The sequence below is a fragment of the Oreochromis aureus genome, linkage group 4 (assembly GCF_013358895.1).
Source record: "Oreochromis aureus strain Israel breed Guangdong linkage group 4, ZZ_aureus, whole genome shotgun sequence".
NCBI lineage: Eukaryota > Metazoa > Chordata > Actinopteri > Cichliformes > Cichlidae > Oreochromis > Oreochromis aureus.
Genome location: NC_052945.1, coordinates 25,535,907 through 25,555,194, shown reverse-complemented (window position 1 = coordinate 25,555,194; position 19,288 = coordinate 25,535,907). Strand labels below are relative to the sequence as shown.

General features: G+C 35.6%; 1 protein-coding gene across 1 annotated transcript in view; it reads left to right on the top strand.

Annotated features, from left to right (window-relative positions):
- The window catches only part of LOC116318899 (histone deacetylase HDT2-like), a 53,377-nt gene extending 37,156 nt beyond the window's left edge, over window positions 1-16,221 (top strand). The window contains exons 3-13 of the mRNA XM_039611575.1: window positions 10,789-10,954; window positions 11,917-11,979; window positions 12,100-12,233; window positions 12,306-12,390; window positions 12,615-12,914; window positions 13,002-13,057; window positions 13,312-13,432; window positions 14,052-14,140; window positions 14,418-14,535; window positions 14,688-14,792; window positions 16,211-16,221. Coding sequence (XP_039467509.1) covers window positions 10,828-10,954; window positions 11,917-11,979; window positions 12,100-12,233; window positions 12,306-12,390; window positions 12,615-12,914; window positions 13,002-13,057; window positions 13,312-13,432; window positions 14,052-14,140; window positions 14,418-14,535; window positions 14,688-14,792; window positions 16,211-16,221 — 1,209 coding nt within the window. The 5' untranslated portion in view covers window positions 10,789-10,827. The remainder of the gene's footprint in view (window positions 1-10,788; window positions 10,955-11,916; window positions 11,980-12,099; window positions 12,234-12,305; window positions 12,391-12,614; window positions 12,915-13,001; window positions 13,058-13,311; window positions 13,433-14,051; window positions 14,141-14,417; window positions 14,536-14,687; window positions 14,793-16,210) is intronic.
- Window positions 16,222-19,288: the final 3,067 nt, after the last annotated feature.

The window sequence follows — 19,288 nt, the reverse complement described above, 5'->3', positions numbered from 1 at the left end:
TTTATTATGCTAACATTAATGTTAGCCTGCTTTAAATAGAGAAAGGACAATTAGCATCAGTGTTATTCCACATTACCTGGATTATATTTATATTCAAAATATAAAGAGATTAGTTAGCATATGTTTACGCCAGAGGATGATACACAGCGATGTAAAGCCATTGTGTTCCCATCTGCAGCCGAGCCCTGATTGACTTTTCCCAGCAGAAGATTGTCCAGCATGTAGCAGCAGATTATTATATATGCTGGTGTGTACTGTCTGTAATTGGTAAATCACATTTTCTGCTGTATTTAGAAAAAGGGACGACCACTTTATTTGAATAAATACATAAACAAAATGACCTGCCGTCTTTACCAGAAGTCAATGTACACACCTCAACGGCTGAGAGTGTTTATTTTTCCAGTGTAACTGAAAAGTTAAGTTTCATTTTCCTGTTCTGGGACATCATTTGCTTTCTAGTCAGCAACAGAGGTAAGTCCCTATTCTGGTGTTTCGCGCCTCTCTGTTCTTTTTAAAACAAGTTGTGTTTTTATACATGGATAATGGATGTATGATTGCTAGAACTGATGCGCAGATGTGCTGTCTGTTTGCTCTACTGTGGTTTCTGATGGTTTTGCTGAAAGACCTCAGTGCTATTGTAATTACAGAATGTAACTTTGTTTACACATGCACACACACACACACAAATATATATATATATATACCCCCTATATACTAGGGTGCAACGATACACAAAATTCATGGTTCGGTTCGGTTCGATATTTTGGTTTCACGGTTCGATATTTTTTCGATACAAAAAAAATGTTCATGCCTTTTTAATTTGTCATTTATTAAAATTATAAATATATATTTTAACTCAAAAGTACAGTTTTTAAATTTAATGTTGCTGAAACAACAAAATAATAGAATAAAATAAATCTATCTGATCGAGAAATCCCTCATCTTTGGAAAAGAGAGTTTATTACAGAGAAATGGCTCTTTCCAAAATAAAAGCTCTACTATACGCTTCTTCTGGGCTATATTCTCAGCAGCATATTAAACATATCAGGTCCCCATAAGGAGAATCATGTGCTAACGGCTGTCTAAATGACTCGGGTAAAGTTTGTAGCATGCGTGCTTGTTGTTTTTGTCTGCTTCCACTTGTCTTTGCACTAGGATGATGTCGGCGTAAATGTGCAGTCATATTGGTTGTGTTCCCACTAGTGCTGTCAGCGTTAATCTCGTTAAAATGACACTAACGCCATAACGCCGCAAATCTCCGTTAACGAGTTACCGTGGATCGCCCCGAACGTGGGGCTGGACGGCGTCAACACGTTAATAAGCTAACTGCGCTAATGCACTAGTTCCCACCAATTGAGCATTGCGTGGCACATCCGACATACTGTTTTACTTTTGTCCATGACGCGCTTACCATCAGGGTCATGCTTCACATGAAAACCAAGATAGTTGCAAAGGCCAGATCTGAATGAGGGTGGGGGGGTTCAGTTTCGGGTAGCTTTGAGGCAGTTGCCATGTTGCAACGAGCTTAACTTCTGTCTTGCTAGCTTGTGCTGCGCTCAGTGGATCTGCGCTCACAGTGCAGCCTAGGCGGAGTAGTCGAACGCAGATCCACTGAGCGCTCAACGCAGACAGCATCGTCAGAAGAAAAGTTGATAAAATAAATAAAAAATTTTGTATTGTTCGATTCATATGCGTACCGAACCGAAAGCACTGTATCGAACGGTTCAATACCGATACGAGTATTGTTGCACCTCCACTATATACATACATATATGGGGGGTATTTTTGTATACAGCGGATTTGTTGATTTGGATAGTGATAGCAGTTCAGTCTAAATGGCTAAACTATATGGATAATATGGATAAAAGTACAGAGTCTTCATCTTTGTATTCAGGTGTTTTCATTGCTTGGCCAGGCAGTTTTTCCTTCACATGGTTCAATCTCAAGAGCTCACTGAGCATGGTACTGTAATAGGATGCCACGGTTGCTCCAAGTTACTTTGTGTAATTTCTTCCCTCCGCCACAAAGTGCCAGACAGAGTGGAGTCGCCAAAGTGCATAGAGTGTAAAAGTCCCCAAATTTTGCTTATTAATAATAACCCTTAATAATCATAAGAATTCTTCTTTTATTAACATCTTCATGAAAACTGTTGAGGTGGGTTTCTATGTCACAAGCAGTTCCCGTGGGAATAATGTGTAAGTGGACCAGAACGTTTGTCCCTATAGTGTATTTCACTTTTCAGTTTTATTCCTGGACTTTGCATACAGGAATGCAAAGTGCATTCCTGTATGTAAAGTCCAGGAAATGCAAAGTCCATTCCTGGATGGACTTTGCATTTCTTCCCTTGTGCTGACCAAGTGAACAAAGAATTCAATAATGTAAAACTTATAAATTGTATTAATTTACTGTATAAAAAATAGAGTGTTTTGTAAAAGTCTTGAACCACAGCTCACTTCTTTATAGGAATATTTACTGAAATATGTGCAAACAGACAGTATACTTATTATTAATAGAAATAGAATAGAAAGTGCCTTGAGGCAACTGTTGTTGTGACAATGCACTTTATAAATAAAATGAACTGAACTGAAATATATAACCAAACCATGTTTGAAAGCGTTCCATACTGTAAAAGTAAAAAAATACAGGCTCTGAACTGTACTCAAAGTATGAAAGTAAAAATAATCTCCTTAAAGCACAATTCAACTAATCATATTTGTACAAAGGTAACTGAACCTTTGTATATTATTTTAATATAAGAATAAAATACTATTAGTACATGATGATAAAAATATTCACATTTAATTCTAATGGATGTACTTCAATTGAATATGTTACATAGTGAAAAAGGATTTTACAAAAATAACCTATTTTCTGGTGCCTAGATTGTAGAGGGTGAAAGTAAAATGAGTACAGTCGGGGTTTAAAGTGAAATTCAGTAGGTGAGGGATCTTATAGTCTATGTAGTGGCTCAGCATAGGTAAAAGAACCACAACACAATCATTTCTAATGTGAGCTCCAGTAGATTTTCTTAGTGCATGCTGTGATCAGCATATCATACGACCACAGTGTTTTAAATGCAGTTTTATACTGTGAGACTTGTAAAAATCCGCTTCTCTTTGTGTTCTTAGAAGAGACAATGATGTATATAAATAATTTTAAGTGTTTTTGTGGATATTTTGTTGACTCCATTTACATATAGGGGAATTTCACCTGCGTCACTGAAGAGGTGTGCAAAGCTGCCTAGACATCTTGCCCCTCCTTTACTATTACTATTAAACAAGTTAATAAGTTAACTTATAAATAACTAAAAGGCAAGATTTATGAAGTTATCATAGGCCAGTTCTGACTGGTCACAACAGTTCATTTTACATAAAAATTTAATCGGAGTAAACACATTATGGTTCAGAGGTTGTTCAGATGAAGAGACTTTCCCTCAGTTTATTTAAAACCTATACATACTCCCATACATGGATATGGAGAGAAATATCCATAGGCTACTGTGTAGTCGAGGCACAAATGTAATGTTCAGCCCCAGTGTAAAACTGAAACATATTAGCTTCCACTGTATTTCTAAAATAAATTGGACATTTTTTTTTCTAAATAAACAGAACCGCTCTTGAACACTTTACTAGAAAACATAGATTTACTAATTACAGACACTAGGCAGTAGCCTGTTACATGCTCAAATGTCCTTGGCTATTTATTATGCTAACATTAATGTTAGCCTGCTTTAAATAGAGAAAGGACAATTAGCATCAGTGTTATTCCACATTACCTGGATTATATTTATATTCAAAATATAAAGAGATTAGTTAGCATATGTTTACGCCAGAGGATGATACACAGCGATGTAAAGCCATTGTGTTCCCATCTGCAGCCGAGCCCTGATTGACTTTTCCCAGCAGAAGATTGTCCAGCATGTAGCAGCAGATTATTATATATGCTGGTGTGTACTGTCTGTAATTGGTAAATCACATTTTCTGCTGTATTTAGAAAAAGGGACGACCACTTTATTTGAATAAATACATAAACAAAATTTGAATAAATACATAAACAAAATGACCTGCCGTCTTTACCAGAAGTCAATGTACACACCTCAACGGCTGAGAGTGTTTATTTTTCCAGTGTAACTGAAAAGTTAAGTTTCATTTTCCTGTTCTGGGACATCATTTGCTTTCTAGTCAGCAACAGAGGTAAGTCCCTATTCTGGTGTTTCGCCTCTCTGTTCTTTTTTAAAACAAGTTGTGTTTTTATACATGGATAATGGATGTATGATTGCTAGAACTGATGCGCAGATGTGCTGTCTGTTTGCTCTACTGTGGTTTCTGATGGTTTTGCTGAAAGACCTCAGTGCTATTGTAATTACAGAATGTAACTTTGTTTACACATGCACACACACACACACAAATATATATATATATATATACCCCCCTATATACTAGGGGTGCAACGATACACAAAATTCACGGTTCGGTTCGGTTCGATATTTTGGTTTCACGGTTCGATATTTTTTCGATACAAAAAAAATGTTCATGCCTTTTTAATTTGTCATTTATTAAAATTATAAATATATATTTTAACTCAAAAGTACAGTTTTTAAATTTAATGTTGCTGAAACAACAAAATAATAGAATAAAATAAATCTATCTGATCGAGAAATCACTCATCTTTGGAAAAGAGAGTTTATTACAGAGAAATGGCTCTTTCCAAAATAAAAGCTCTACTATACGCTTCTTCTGGGCTATATTCTCAGCAGCATATTAAACATATCAGGTCCCCATAAGGAGAATCATGTGCTAACGGCTGTCTAAATGACTCGGGTAAAGTTTGTAGCAAGCGTGCTTGTTGTTTTGTCTGCTTCCACTTGTCTTTGCACTAGGATGATGTCGGCGTAAATGTGCAGTCATATTGGTTGTGTTCCCACTAGTGCTGTCAGCGTTAATCTCGTTAAAATGACACTAACGCCATAACGCCGCAAATCTCCGTTAACGAGTTACCGTGGATCGCCCGAACGTGGGGCTGGGCGGCGTCAACACGTTAATAAGCTAACTGCGCTAATGCACTAGTTCCCACCAATTGAGCATTGCGTGGCACATCCGACATACTGTTTTACTTTTGTCCATGACGCGCTTACCATCAGGGTCATGCTTCACATGAAAACCAAGATAGTTGCAAAGGCCAGATCTGAATGAGGGTGGGGGTTCAGTTTCGGGTAGCTTTGAGGCAGTTGCCATGTTGCAACGAGCTTAACTTCTGTCTTGCTAGCTTGTGCTGCGCTCAGTGGATCTGCGCTCACAGTGCAGCCTAGGCGGAGTAGTCGAACGCAGAGATCCACTGAGCGCTCAACGCAGACAGCATCGTCAGAAGAAAAGTTGATAAAATAAATAAAAATTTTGTATTGTTCGATTCATATGCGTGCGAACCGAAAGCACTGTATCGAACGGTTCAATACCGATCAGTAGTTTGTTGCACCTCCACTATATACATACATATATGGGGGTATTTTTGTATACAGCGGATTTGTTGATTTGGATAGTGATAGCAGTTCAGTCTAAATGGCTAAACTATATGGATAATATGGATAAAAGTACAGAGTCTTCATCTTTGTATTCAGGTGTTTTCATTGCTTGGCCAGGCAGTTTTTCCTTCACATGGTTCAATCTCAAGAGCTCACTGAGCATGGTACTGTAATAGGATGCCACGGTTGCTCCAAGTTACTTTGTGTAATTTCTTCCCTCCACAAAGTGCCAGACAGAGTGGAGTCGCCAAAGTGCATAGAGTGTAAAGTCCCCAAATTTTGCTTATTAATAATAACCCTTAATAATCATAAGAATTCTTCTTTTATTAACATCTTCATGAAAACTGTTGAGGTGGGTTTCTATGTCACAAGCAGTTCCCGTGGGAATAATGTGTAAGTGGACCAGAACGTTTGTCCCTATAGTGTATTTCACTTTTCAGTTTTATTCCTGGACTTTGCATACAGGAATGCAAAGTGCATTCCTGTATGCAAAGTCCAGGAAATGCAAAGTCCATTCCTGGATGGACTTTGCATTTCTTCCCTTGTGCTGACCAAGTGAACAAAGAATTCAATAATGTAAAACTTATAAATTGTATTAATTTACTGTATAAAAAATAGAGTGTTTTGTAAAAGTCTTGAACCACAGCTCACTTCTTTATAGGAATATTTACTGAAATATGTGCAAACAGACAGTATACTTATTATTAATAGAAATAGAATAGAAAGTGCCTTGAGGCAACTGTTGTTGTGACAATGCACTTTATAAATAAAAATGAACTGAACTGAAATATATAACCAAACCATGTTTGAAAGCGTTCCATACTGTAAAAGTAAAAAAATACAGGCTCTGAACTGTACTCAAAGTATGAAAGTAAAAATAATCTCCTTAAAGCACAATTCAACTAATCATATTTGTACAAAGGTAACTGAACCTTTGTATATTATTTTAATATAAGAATAAAATACTATTAGTACATGATGATAAAAATATTCACATTTAATTCTAATGGATGTACTTCAATTGAATATGTTACATAGTGAAAAAGGATTTTACAAAAATAACCTATTTTCTGGTGCCTAGATTGTAGAGGGTGAAAGTAAAATGAGTACAGTCGGGGTTTAAAGTGAAATTCAGTAGGTGAGGGATCTTATAGTCTATGTAGTGGCTCAGCATAGGTAAAAGAACCACAACACAATCATTTCTAATGTGAGCTCCAGTAGATTTTCTTAGTGCATGCTGTGATCAGCATATCATACGACCACAGTGTTTTAAATGCAGTTTTTATACTGTGAGACTTGTAAAAATCCGCTTCTCTTTGTGTTCTTAGAAGAGACAATGATGTATATAAATAATTTTTAAGTGTTTTTGTGGATATTTTGTTGACTCCATTTACATATAGGGGAATTTCACCTGCGTCACTGAAGAGGTGTGCAAAGCTGCCTAGACATCTTGCCCCTCCTTTACTATTACTATTAAACAAGTTAATAAGTTAACTTATAAATAACTAAAAGGCAAGATTTATGAAGTTATCATAGGCCAGTTCTGACTGGTCACAACAGTTCATTTTACATAAAAAATTTAATCGGAGTAAACACATTATGGTTCAGAGGTTGTTCAGATGAAGAGACTTTCCCTCAGTTTATTTAAAACCTATACATACTCCCATACATGGATATGGAGAGAAATATCCATAGGCTACTGTGTAGTCGAGGCACAAATGTAATGTTCAGCCCCAGTGTAAAACTGAAACATATTAGCTTCCACTGTATTTCTAAAATAAATTGGACATTTTTTTTCTAAATAAACAGAACCGCTCTTGAACACTTTACTAGAAAACATAGATTTACTAATTACAGACACTAGGCAGTAGCCTGTTACATGCTCAAATGTCCTTGGTTATTTATTATGCTAACATTAATGTTAGCCTGCTAATTTTAGCCTAGCATCAGTGTTATTCCACATTACCTGGATTATATTTATATTCAAAATATAAAGAGATTAGTTAGCATATGTTTACTATTCTGGTGTTTCACCTCTCTGTTCTTTTTTAAAACAAGTTGTGTTGTTATACATGGATAATGGATGTATGGTTGCTAGAACTGATGTGTAGATGTTGAGGTGGGTTTCTGTGTCACAAGCAGTCCCTGTAGGAATAATGTGTAGGTGGACCAGAACGTTTGTCCCTATAGTGTATTTCACTTTTCAGTTTTATTCCTGGAACTTTGAATCCAGGAATGCAAAGTGCAAAGTGCACTACTTCCAAGAGGAATTGTACCAGTGCGTTTTTTTCCTTTGGAAAGGCATTTCCACGTGCAGCTCACTTCAGAGAAAAAGAAAAGGTGAAATTTAGGGATATGTTCCTCAACTTTAAAAAGAAATACGTAGACGGAGTGGAAGGCATCCCCTTTGTTGCAATAACGAAGGAGAATCTTCAGAAAGAGTGGGACTGTCTACATACCAGATGCACGGACCTAGAGACAGCTTTACTAGATAAAAAACGGGAGCTGGATTCATTTAAAAGGAAGTACAATGATATGGTAAAGTCTTTCTAGGACGCTTTATTCAAACAAAGACAGGAGCTCATTGGACCAGTGAACCAGATTATCAGAAAGGCTTGCAATGAAGAAAAAGAGATAGGTCTTCTAAAATCTAGAGTGAAAGACGTTCCAATGGAGCTTAAATTAGAAAAACAGAAAGGACAAAAGCTCACATCGTTGGTCCATAGAAGCGGGATGGGGAGATGTTATGGGGAGACTCCGACTCCGTCTCAGATCTTTCCACAGATTAATCCTCGTCTACCTCCAGTGCAAACTAAATTTATTCAAGTGCTTCCAAAACACTCTCGCAGATGTGCAGGAATGCCTTCTCCAGTGTATCCCCCTGTAGAGTCTCCATCAGCACCACCTTTCTTCAATTCTGATGATGGATTACCACCAGTTGATTGTTAAAAATTAACTGCTAAAAATTCAAAAGGGTATTGAAGCATTTGATAATTTAATCTAACAGGCCAGGGGTGGCCAACTCCAGGCCTCGAGATGTGGTATCCCACATGGTTTAGATAACACCCTGGATCAACACACCTGAATAAATTGATTAGTTCATTACCAGGCCTCTGGAGAACTTCAAGAAATGTTGAGGAGGTAATTTAGTCATTTAAATCAGCTGTGTTGGATCAAGGACGCATCTAAAACCTGCAGGACAGCGGCTCTCGAGGCCTGGAGTTGGCCACCCCTGTAATCGTTTATAATACTATATAAACGATAGTATTCAGAAAACAACAAACATTGCATATATTTTTTTATCATAACTCTGGTTTTACGTGGCCTATCAACACAATTTAAAAACTGGTCTAAAGTCCACACGTTTTCCGTCAATTGTTCCGTCTGTCCTGCTCACATCTCCAATGGTTGTACACGGTGTCATTAACGTGGTTTCACGCCACATCAGCCACGCCACTTTGCTAACTAAAACACCGGTGTCGGCACATAAGGACGCTGTCGTAGCCTGTCAACGACGTTGATTAGCTGCGCATCATTGCCTGGAGCAGCCAGTCACCGCTCACTACTGACTCACACTGCAAAACAGAATGAATTGTCTGTTGTCTGTGGTGACGTTAATGCCTTTGATCCTTTGATGTTCAAAAAGTCTTAAATAGACCATGAAATCTGTCAAAATGAATTGATTATTAAGCTATCGTTTTGTTGTGAAATGATACAGCATTAAAAAGCAGAAATGAGTTCAAAATGTAAGAAAGACAGAGATGTTAATATCTTGAAAAAATGGTTAACAGTCTAAAAGACAAAAGTCAAAAGAAAAAGATACATATGCCAGCCAGTTTGACCAAAGACTCCGTCCAATGACTGACGAAGTTGAAAAGCTTAAAACAGAGCTTGAAACTACTAAAAAAACAACATGTAGTCAATAAGAAACGGATCGAGGATCTAACTGAAGAAAACAATGAACTTTGGCAGAATAATAAGATGCTGTCTTCAGTCGTGGACGACAGGACAAATATCTCTGACAGGTTAAACTCCATAATGGATGACCACGAAGCTCTCATAAAGTTCCGCGCAGAGATGGAGAAAACTCTGGCTGAACTTAAACAGAAACATGAGGAAGAAGTTGAAGTCCTGCAAGGACTGCTGGAAACAGAAAAAGAAAAGGTGGCACGTCAGGAATTTCACAACAGCCAAATTGTTGACTTATTATTGAAACGCCACAAAGAGGAGAAAAATCAGATGCAGCAATTTTACGATGAAAATACAAAAACCTCGAAAACAAAGGTTATCCTGCAGAAACAGAGTTAAAAATGGTCATGGGAATTTATGCTAATTTAAGCTTGAGAATCGATTAAAAATTGGTAAAAGTGTGACCGTCAACGTAGTTAAAGAACGTGAGGAGGAACATAAATCCTCGCAGTATTGGATTGAGGGCCTTTTGACACATAATACAAAGCTATAGGACCAAAATGAATTAATGGATAAAACTGTGAAAGAGTTAACAGATAAGAAATATGAAATGGGCAAAGTAATAGATGATCAAAAGGCCCAGCATATGGAGATGAAACAAAAATGTCAGAGAAATATTAGGGCTCTGGCAATTGAAAAGAAATTAAAGGCTATGGTCGAAGATGAATTTGTTTCTTTGAAAAAGAAAAATGAAGAATGAAAGTGGATGTAAAGTGCTAAGTGTGTTAGCAGCAGTTCAGCGAAGGGAGGTGATGTGTCTAAATGAGGCTACATGTCTGGGTAAGAAGCTGTTTGTCAGTCTGTTGTGACCAGCAAATCTGTTCAGTGTTCTAAGTCTGTAAAAACAATAATAGAATTGTTTACAATTAGATTAAAATGTTAAAAGCTAATAGATTCATCTCATATAAAAATGGCAGATATGAGCAGTGCATGTTTCTGAAAAAAAAAGGCTTTTCAAAATTTATCTGTGTTGATACCTTTAAAATGACAAAATATAAATGAAGGCTAAAAAACCTGAAATAAAATAATGAAAACTGTGTTATTAGACCACAAAGGCATAACTTCAAAGTGCTAATGCTGTTTTTCTCAGACCATACTATCAGGACCAGTGTCATAAACTAAACCTGAACTGAATCTGCGTGAGTGGTGGGAAATATTTTTCTTTCCTTGTGCTGACCAGGTAAACAAACAATTCGACATTCACTCTTGTCACTCTTTTTTTTTTTTATGATTGTGACTCTAATTGATTTAAGTGATTCAAGAGCATTATTTTAGCTGAAAATAACTTTTCTTCCCTAAAGTCTGTTTGGAAGGAGATATCTAATATTGAAAAATAAAAAATGGATAAAAACCTTGAAAGCCTGCTTCCAGGATTTCCATGGGAAAAATATGAGAAATCCAATGGGAAAAAAGGAAGAATTAGCTTGAAGAAAAGAAAGAGATTTGCGGATGATAAAAATGAGAACAGTAAGTCCTTTGTGTCATTTTACCTTAAAGATCTGTTTATTAAAATATATTTCTGCATGCGAAAAATAATTCTCTGAAGCTGTTGAAGTTACAGGGTATAATGAGACATGACAATTTTGAGGGTATTTCATATTCTTCATTGTCATACTTGTGTAAATGCAAACATATAAACGCATGTGTGAATTCATTCTTCACAAGTCGAGACTGCCTAAATGAAACTGCCTTTCTTTTGTTCCTTCAGATAAAGACATGCATAATTAGATTAAAATTATTTTACGTGATTGCAAAGTTGTTGGCAGATATAGGTTTAGGAAATACTCTCCAGGGATCTTAGCATCGCATTATACCTTAACTGGAGGACATTTTTGGCTTTATTTAAATGTAATATTTAAGGAAAGAAACCCCCCAAAAAAGTGTTGGATAATGGAGCAAACTGATGTATTTCAAGTTTTCATCCAAAGTGACAATAAGACAGGCAACATTTTCATTTCATTTAGGCAGCATCACCTAATGAAGAACCAGCTCCACAGCATGTCTTTTGTCCTGTCTCCCTCCCTCACCCCAACTGGTCGTGACAGAATGGCTGACCCTCTCTGTGCCTGGTTCTGCCCGAGTCTTCTTGTTAAAAAGTTTTTCCTTGCCACTGTCACCAAAGTGCCTGCTCATAGGGGGTTATCTGATTGTTGGGTTTTCTCTGTATTTTTGCAGGGTCTGTACCTTCCAATATAATGCTTTGAAGTGACTGTTGTTGTGATTTGGTGCTATTTAATAAAATGAATTGAATTATAAATATTTGCATTATCACAACTATTACAATAAAAGTAGGAAATACTCCCACAACTGGCATCTCTCTTTATACAACTTCTACAATTGCAAATTAATTGTACATTGACCATGAAAATACATTTAATATATATTTTTATGGAGAAATTACTTCTTCTTTTTTGGTGATTCAAAAACAGACCTCTGGCGTGTAAAATGTGGAACCAAAATGGGCATCTTGCATAAAGAGAAGATGAGCAAAGGTAAGTACATACTGTATTGTTTTCTTACCTGTCTTTCCTTTTCTCTTTTGTACATATATAAATACATCAATCAATGAATAATTTTTCATAAAAACGATTACTTTTTCTTTATAAATATAGGTGAGGCATGTATTGAGCGTAAAGGCTCCTTTTACACTCCACCTGAGTTTGAGAAGCTTGCAGGAAAAGAGCCATGTAGAAAATGGAAGTCATCTATTTGCCACAAAGGAAAAACTCTACGCTTTTGGTTCAAGGTACTTTGTTGCATTTTATGAATCTACAAAATCTGATTTCACTAAATAAACCGTTGAATTAACTTATCACAGAAAGGTGAGCTAACCACTACCGGATATAGACAAAAGAAAAGAAAACAACAATCATCAGACCTTGAGTCCCACGAACTCTCAACAGGTTTGTCTGCTCTTTTTTTATCTGTGCCTCAAACCAGAAAATGTTTGAGAATATGAATCAAAAGCATGCAAACATTATATTATTTTTAATCAGCTGTTTGTAGACTTCAGTAGTTTTGACAAATACACCACAGAAGTTCAGAAAAAAGAGTGTTTGCATAGAAAAAGTCACAAAAATCTCAGTGTATGTTGTAATATTTTATGTATTTAAACATCTCTTGAAAGAACCCAAGGAAGATCGTGATGAAGATGAAGATGATGATGGAGAAGAGGATGATGATGATATGGATGAAGATAATGAGCCTGACACTAAGAAAAACAAAGATGAAGATGCTACACCGATTTATATCTCTTCTGAAGAAGAAGAAAGCGAGGAAGATCTTGTTGAAGATGAAGATGAGGATATGGATGAAGATGATGTTGGTGACGATCAGCGTAGCACTGAGGAAGATGAGGATGAAGAAGATGATAATGATGAGGAAGAGACTGTGCCTGCTGTTGCCTCTAACAATACTGACAGCAAAGGTGACATTTCCAATATATTTCCTGTTGGTATGTTAGGATAACAAAGACCTTGTTTGTGTATGAAAATAACTTTTCTTCTTTTTTCAGAGAGAGTAACAGCTACAATTCCAACACCTGGAAAACATGCATTAGAGATGAAAGAGGTAAAGGGTATCGTTAACATCCTTCCTGAGGCAAGACAGATTATTTGATTTAAATGTTTCACTGTGCTTTACATTGCTGGAAGTTTTGAGTATGTCACGGATCAGAGATTACTCTACTTCACACCAGCACCGTCATCAATGGAAAATATTATGGTTCAGCATGACATACAAAATAAATTACAAATGTACACTTTTACCTCATCCAGACCGACTATTTAAAAAAAATACTAATACATTCTTGGTTGTCTTTAAAGCAGAAAACTAGACGTCGTCCTGACATGCCAAGATCTGAAGTCAGTGGAAATAAGAGAGATGTGGCAAAGAACACAGCAATCAAACTGCAAAATGTTAAGAAAGAACCTCAAGACAAACTGAGTGAGTTGTTCAAATACTGAAAGCACTTTAAGGTTGTATTCAACTTCTGTTTTGTTTTTGCTTTTTTTTGTTGTTGAAGTAGAAAAAAACTTTCAATCTATTTTCTAAGTTCACAGGTTTGTCCTTCTTTAACCTCTGATTATGTGAGATGACTGTGGGTGTACAGTTAATTTGGCTCAGTTCTGAAATGATAATTGAAGTTCTCCAAACAATGAGTGAAATCCTTCTACAGGCTTGTGCAAAAATTAAGAGCGTTTTTATTTCATGTAAGCATTTACAGATATGTTAGCACATATGTGCACACAGCTAACTAGTAGTTTTGTTTGCAGCTTGAAAAAATATTATGTCTTTGTGATCAAAACAGATCAGGTGTGTTCTGTAATGAATAGTTGTACTTTCAAAAGACACTAAACTCCCATTTTATTTGGTATACCTGTCCAACTGCTCATTAATGCAAAAAAAAATCTAATCAGCCAATCACATGACAGCAACTCAGTGCAGACATGGAGACATGGTCAAGATGATCTGCTGAAGTTCAGACTGAACATCAACATCAAACTAATTCTAATAATTCCAAAGTGTGTATGCTCATATTTTAATCATCTTTCTTTTTTTTCAGAGAAGACAACAAGCAGCACAATTTCAACACCTGTGAAACCTGCACTAAAGATCAAAGAAGTAAAGGGTGTCGTTAATAGCCTTCCTGAGGTAAGACCGTTTTATTTTATTAAAACTTATCATTCAAAATAAAGATAATTAAAACACCACTGTCACTAAAGCACTTGCTCATAGGGGTCATCTAATTGTTGGTGTTTTCTCTGTATTATTGTAGGGTCTTTACAATATAAAGCACCATCAGCTGACTCTTTATAGTTTATATAAATAAAACTTGGATTAAACTAAATGTTGCTCAAAATAGTTTTATTATTTTCAAATGAAATTATAAATAAGGACACTAATATATAATTGGCTGTCTTTGAAACAGAAGACTAGACATCATTCTGAGATTGCAAGATCTGAAGTCCGTGGACATAACAGAGATGTGGCAACAAACACAGCAATCAAACTGCAAAATGTTAAGAAAGAACCTGAAGACAAACTGAGTGAGTTGTTCAAAAACCAGAATCACTAGCATGATTTTTTTCTGCTTTTTTTCTAGAAAAAAAAATCCAGTTTCATGTATTTGTTTTATTTTTTATTATTTCTTTTGATCTTTTCTGGTCTTCTTTTCCCAACATGTTTTCTAATTGTACAGGTCCTTCCTGTGAACCTCTGGCTGTGTCAGATCAGCAAGAGCATAAAGCTGTTCACTGCTCTGGCCACAAAGTAGCTGATTTACAATCCATGAGGCCAGAAGGGGGTAAGATAAAGCTGTCATATCATTTAGGCAAAGATTTTGAATTTATTCACACAGACTTAAAGGGTTGTTTTTCGACGGCATTTATTTCTCACACTGCAAAACCAACTCTACTTGAAATTAGCCAAATATTCTTAAATCTGGCAAAACTGTCTAGTTTTGAGAAAAAAAATCTGCCAATAGGGTAAGTAAAAGTTGTTTTGCTAGAATCCTTAAAACTAGCAAATGAATCTAACTGCTGTATGCCTAAATTAGGCAAAAATGTCTTAAATGTGTGATTAATTTAAGAAAATTTGACTTATTACAAGGAAAGACACTGATTATTAAAAATCTTTACCTATAATGAGTATTATGCTTTCTTGAACAAGCTATTTAGAAGTCAAAGGAGTTTGCAAAGAAAAGCGTCTGGACTTCTTTGAGTTGCTTGAAGACGTTTCACCTCTCATCCGAGAAGCTTCTTCAGTTCTAAGGTCAAATGGCCGAGAGTCCCAGATTTAAACCCAGTGGGAGTATCCCCCAAAGAGGGACAAATAATTCTATTTAGAAGAATTATTTTGTTATTTTAGTGTTTAATTGTGTTTAATTTAGATTTTCACATAAACAAAAAAGCTTTCTATAGGTAAGTCTAGATTTCAATTTTTATATTTTATTTTTGGCCTTTATTGATAGAGACAGTGAATAACCGACAGGAAAGTAGAGGGAGAGAGAGGGGAAGACATGCAGCAAAAGCCATGGGTCAGACTCAAGCCTGGTCGACCGGATGGTTCCCGACTGGTCGACCTGCCTGTGTTTGTTTGTTCATGTTTTCTCTCTTTCCTTTTCTCTCCGGCTTTGTGGCGATTGTTTACCTGGAAGTGCTGCCGCTCTCTTAGGCAGGACTATTTATTGGTGTGGCTGAATGACAGTCAGTGCTGAAGTATTGCACTAAGCCTGGTAGTATTCTTGGACCGTTCGAGTAGTTAAGTATTACCTGCCAGACAAGTGATCAATTGTTAGCTCTGTGCGACTGGGTCTTCTCTTTCTCCAACCGTGACACCCGGGCTGGCTGGCTTCATGCATTTCTTAAATTGAAAAGTCGTTTATGGCCTTACTCCTGAAATAAGAAAGATAATCTTATTCTTCTAGAATAAGATTATCTTTCCTATTTCAAGAATCAGAACCAGAATCTTCAGTTCTGAACTGAAGCTTCTCGGATGAGAGGTGAAACGTCTTCAAGCTATTTAAGTCCAGACACTTTTCTTTCCAAGCTCCTTAGACTACAATGACCTGGATGACTGAGAACATTCAGACATTTTTCTTGAATGAGCTTAATTTTCTTGTGCAAAACTTGCTTGTTAAGAATATGTTTTCTTTCTAGACAAAATATATAAAAAATATATTTTAAAAAATTCTATAAACAAGCGTTTTTTTTTTACTTGCAGTGCGGACATAACGGAGGCCCGTTGCCTGGGCCCTCAGCCAGCTCTGGTTTGAATACGATGGATCTTGATCAACTGAAGAGGGAAAAATAAAAATGCAACTGAAAATTTTAAAATTACAAGAGAACTATTACACTTTGAAAGTAAAAGAACTTAAAAATGAGGATTAATGGTTCTGTAAAGCTGACATTGCAGACAATAAATTAAATGATTGCTGTGTTTATATCCACAAACTGACACGTTAATTGGAAGTTTCTTTGGTGGAATATTACTTTTGACAAAAGCTACAAAATCATAGAAGTGTGCTGCATTTATACACCGTACTTTTTCTTTGCTATACTCAGTTTTCCTTTAGTATTGTTGATTACCATGTTTTACTTTGTTTTTAGAATTAAACAAATAGCTGATATTTTCTTCTGTAGAATGCGAATAAACATGATTTTTATCTGTAAATCATATCATGTAAGAATGGATGTTTGTGTAAAAATTGGCTAATCGTAAACCTAACTGAAGAGAAAATAGCTAAACCTGAATAAGACATGAAATTAAGTGTACTCATATGAATGAAAATTCATATGTCTCAAAAGATGTGACGTCCAGAAATAGAAGGGGGGTGAAAGTTAGGTGAAGAAGGGATATGGGGTTATTCCCTTTATCTTCTGTCTTCTTCTGAAATCGATAATGTGACATGACTGTTTTGAGGGTATTCCCTATTCTTATTGTCCTACAAATATATATCAGCATGTGTAAATTCATTCTTCACAAGCCAAGACTGCCTAAATGAAACTGTCTTTCTTATTGTCCCTTCAAATAAAAGCATACACAATTACATTCAAATGATTTTATTACACTAAGTTTTTCTACTTTAAAACTTGTAAAAAAAAAATCACCTTGTCTTTTTTTTTCTTAGAAGAGACAATGATACAATTTTAAAGTGTTTTTGTGGATGTGACTCCATTTAAACAGGAGAATTTCACTTTACTTGAAAGAAGTATGTGCCACCCTGCCTAGACAACTTGCCCCTACTTTGCATCCCATGTAAAATTTTGTAGACCTGCCACTGTTGGAAAATCCCAATGATTTTTGCAAATTAAGGCTCAACTAAATAAACAAAGAAAATTGTGTTGTTTCAATCACTTCAAAAATAATTATTTTGATAACTAACTAACTAAATGTGTTTCCATTCTAAAAACTAAAAAACTAAAAGGTAACATTTGTGAAGTTATCATAGGACATTCACATCAGTTCATTTCACATTAAAATTTAAATCGTATTAAACTTTTATGGTTCAGCGGTTGCTCAGATGAAAAAACTTTCTTTCTTCTTACATGGATATGGAGAGAAATATGCATAAACTACTGTGTAGTAATCTGCATTAAGATCCAGCATAAAACTGGGACATCACGACATCACACTCCTTGCTTTTTCTATTTGTATTTCTCTTGACATCACCGACTTTTTGTTTTGTTTTTCTCAAATAAATTGGAAGTTTTTTTTCTAAATAGCTCTTGACCACTTTACTAGAAAATGTAGATTTACCAATTAGAGAATGGTCAATTCCATATTACCTGGATTATATTTATATTAAGAAATATACAACGATTGTGCAAGATTAGCATACGTTTACTCCAGAAGATGAGCCACAGTGATGCCATTGTGTTCCCCATATGCGGCTGAGCACTGACTGACTTTTCCCAGCAGAAGATCATCCAGCATGTAGCATCAGATTATTTAAACCACATATTAAACTTTATGGGCTGCTGTGTACTGTCTCTAATTGGTAAATCACATTTTCTGCTATATTTAGAAAAAGCGACCACTTTATTTGAATAAATTTATAAATAAAATGCAGGTATACCGAGGAAAGTCAGATGTCCCAGTTTAACACTGGGACATGAACGCATCTTAAGTTTGCGGATGTCGGTGAAGCTGGCAGTGTGAAATGTGTCTCAAAATTATACACATTTGTAAATCATATCGTACGTGCACTTGCAACCGTTTTGAGGTTTCTCTCCATATATAAATAGCAACTGTAAATGTAAGTTTAAATCGTCTTACCTGTAAAACCTGAAGCAAATTTTGCTTCTTTTTTTTTTTTTTTAATTTTCAGTAATAGAGTCCTAAGCATCCTCTGGTATTAACATCTTGATTAAAACTGTTGACGTGGGTTTCTATGTCATGAGCAGCTCCTGTAGGAATAATGAGTAGGTGGACCATAACTTTTGTCCCTATAGTGTATTTCACTTTTTACTTTTATTGTATTTACATTAAAGTAGATGTAAAGTGTTTAGTGTGTTGACAGCAGTTCGTGTCAGGTCTTCAGATTTAAATTTGCAAGAGAAAAACAAGAGGTGTGCTTTTACTTTGAAGCATTGCGAGTAATATATCAATTATGTCTGTGACAGATGAATATAACTGTTCTAAAGAAGTTAGACAAAACAAAAACAACATTTTCATACAAATTTGTCCAGCCATATTGACAAAATATGAAATAAATAAAGGAGAGTTACAGTGTTGTGCAAAAGTCTTGAGCCAAGACACGTCATGTGGAGATGTCAAGTTTTCAGCTACTGGTAATAGCTCTTTGTACATCAGTTGGTTTACAATTAAAAAAAAAAAAATTCCTGTCAAACTGTGTTATCTTTGGCATTTTTCAGAGATTCAACTAAAGAAATTGGAAGAAATTGTATGTTTTTGTGACAGGCTGCTAGTAACAAAGTACCTAAAGATACAATTTAATACTGATTCTTCGCTAAGTTATTTGTTATATACAGTGTTATTTAGACAACACTGTATATATAAGTCCCTCGAGTTAGGTGTGTTTTTAATGCTTGAATGATTCATAGGTCAGTGTTAAGGGGCCTAACAATCTAAAAAAACACATTCCTCTGAAATATTCAGGTACAAGGATGGCACTGAAAACAACTGAAAAAGCAGCTAATCCAAGCTGATGTGTTCTTTAAGTTAATTCGCAATTATATTGCACTAAGGAATTCAAATATAGTCAGATATGTTAAAAAGTAATGGAAGATTACATTTTAATATATATAAAATTTACGATATATTTTAAAAAGTCAATGG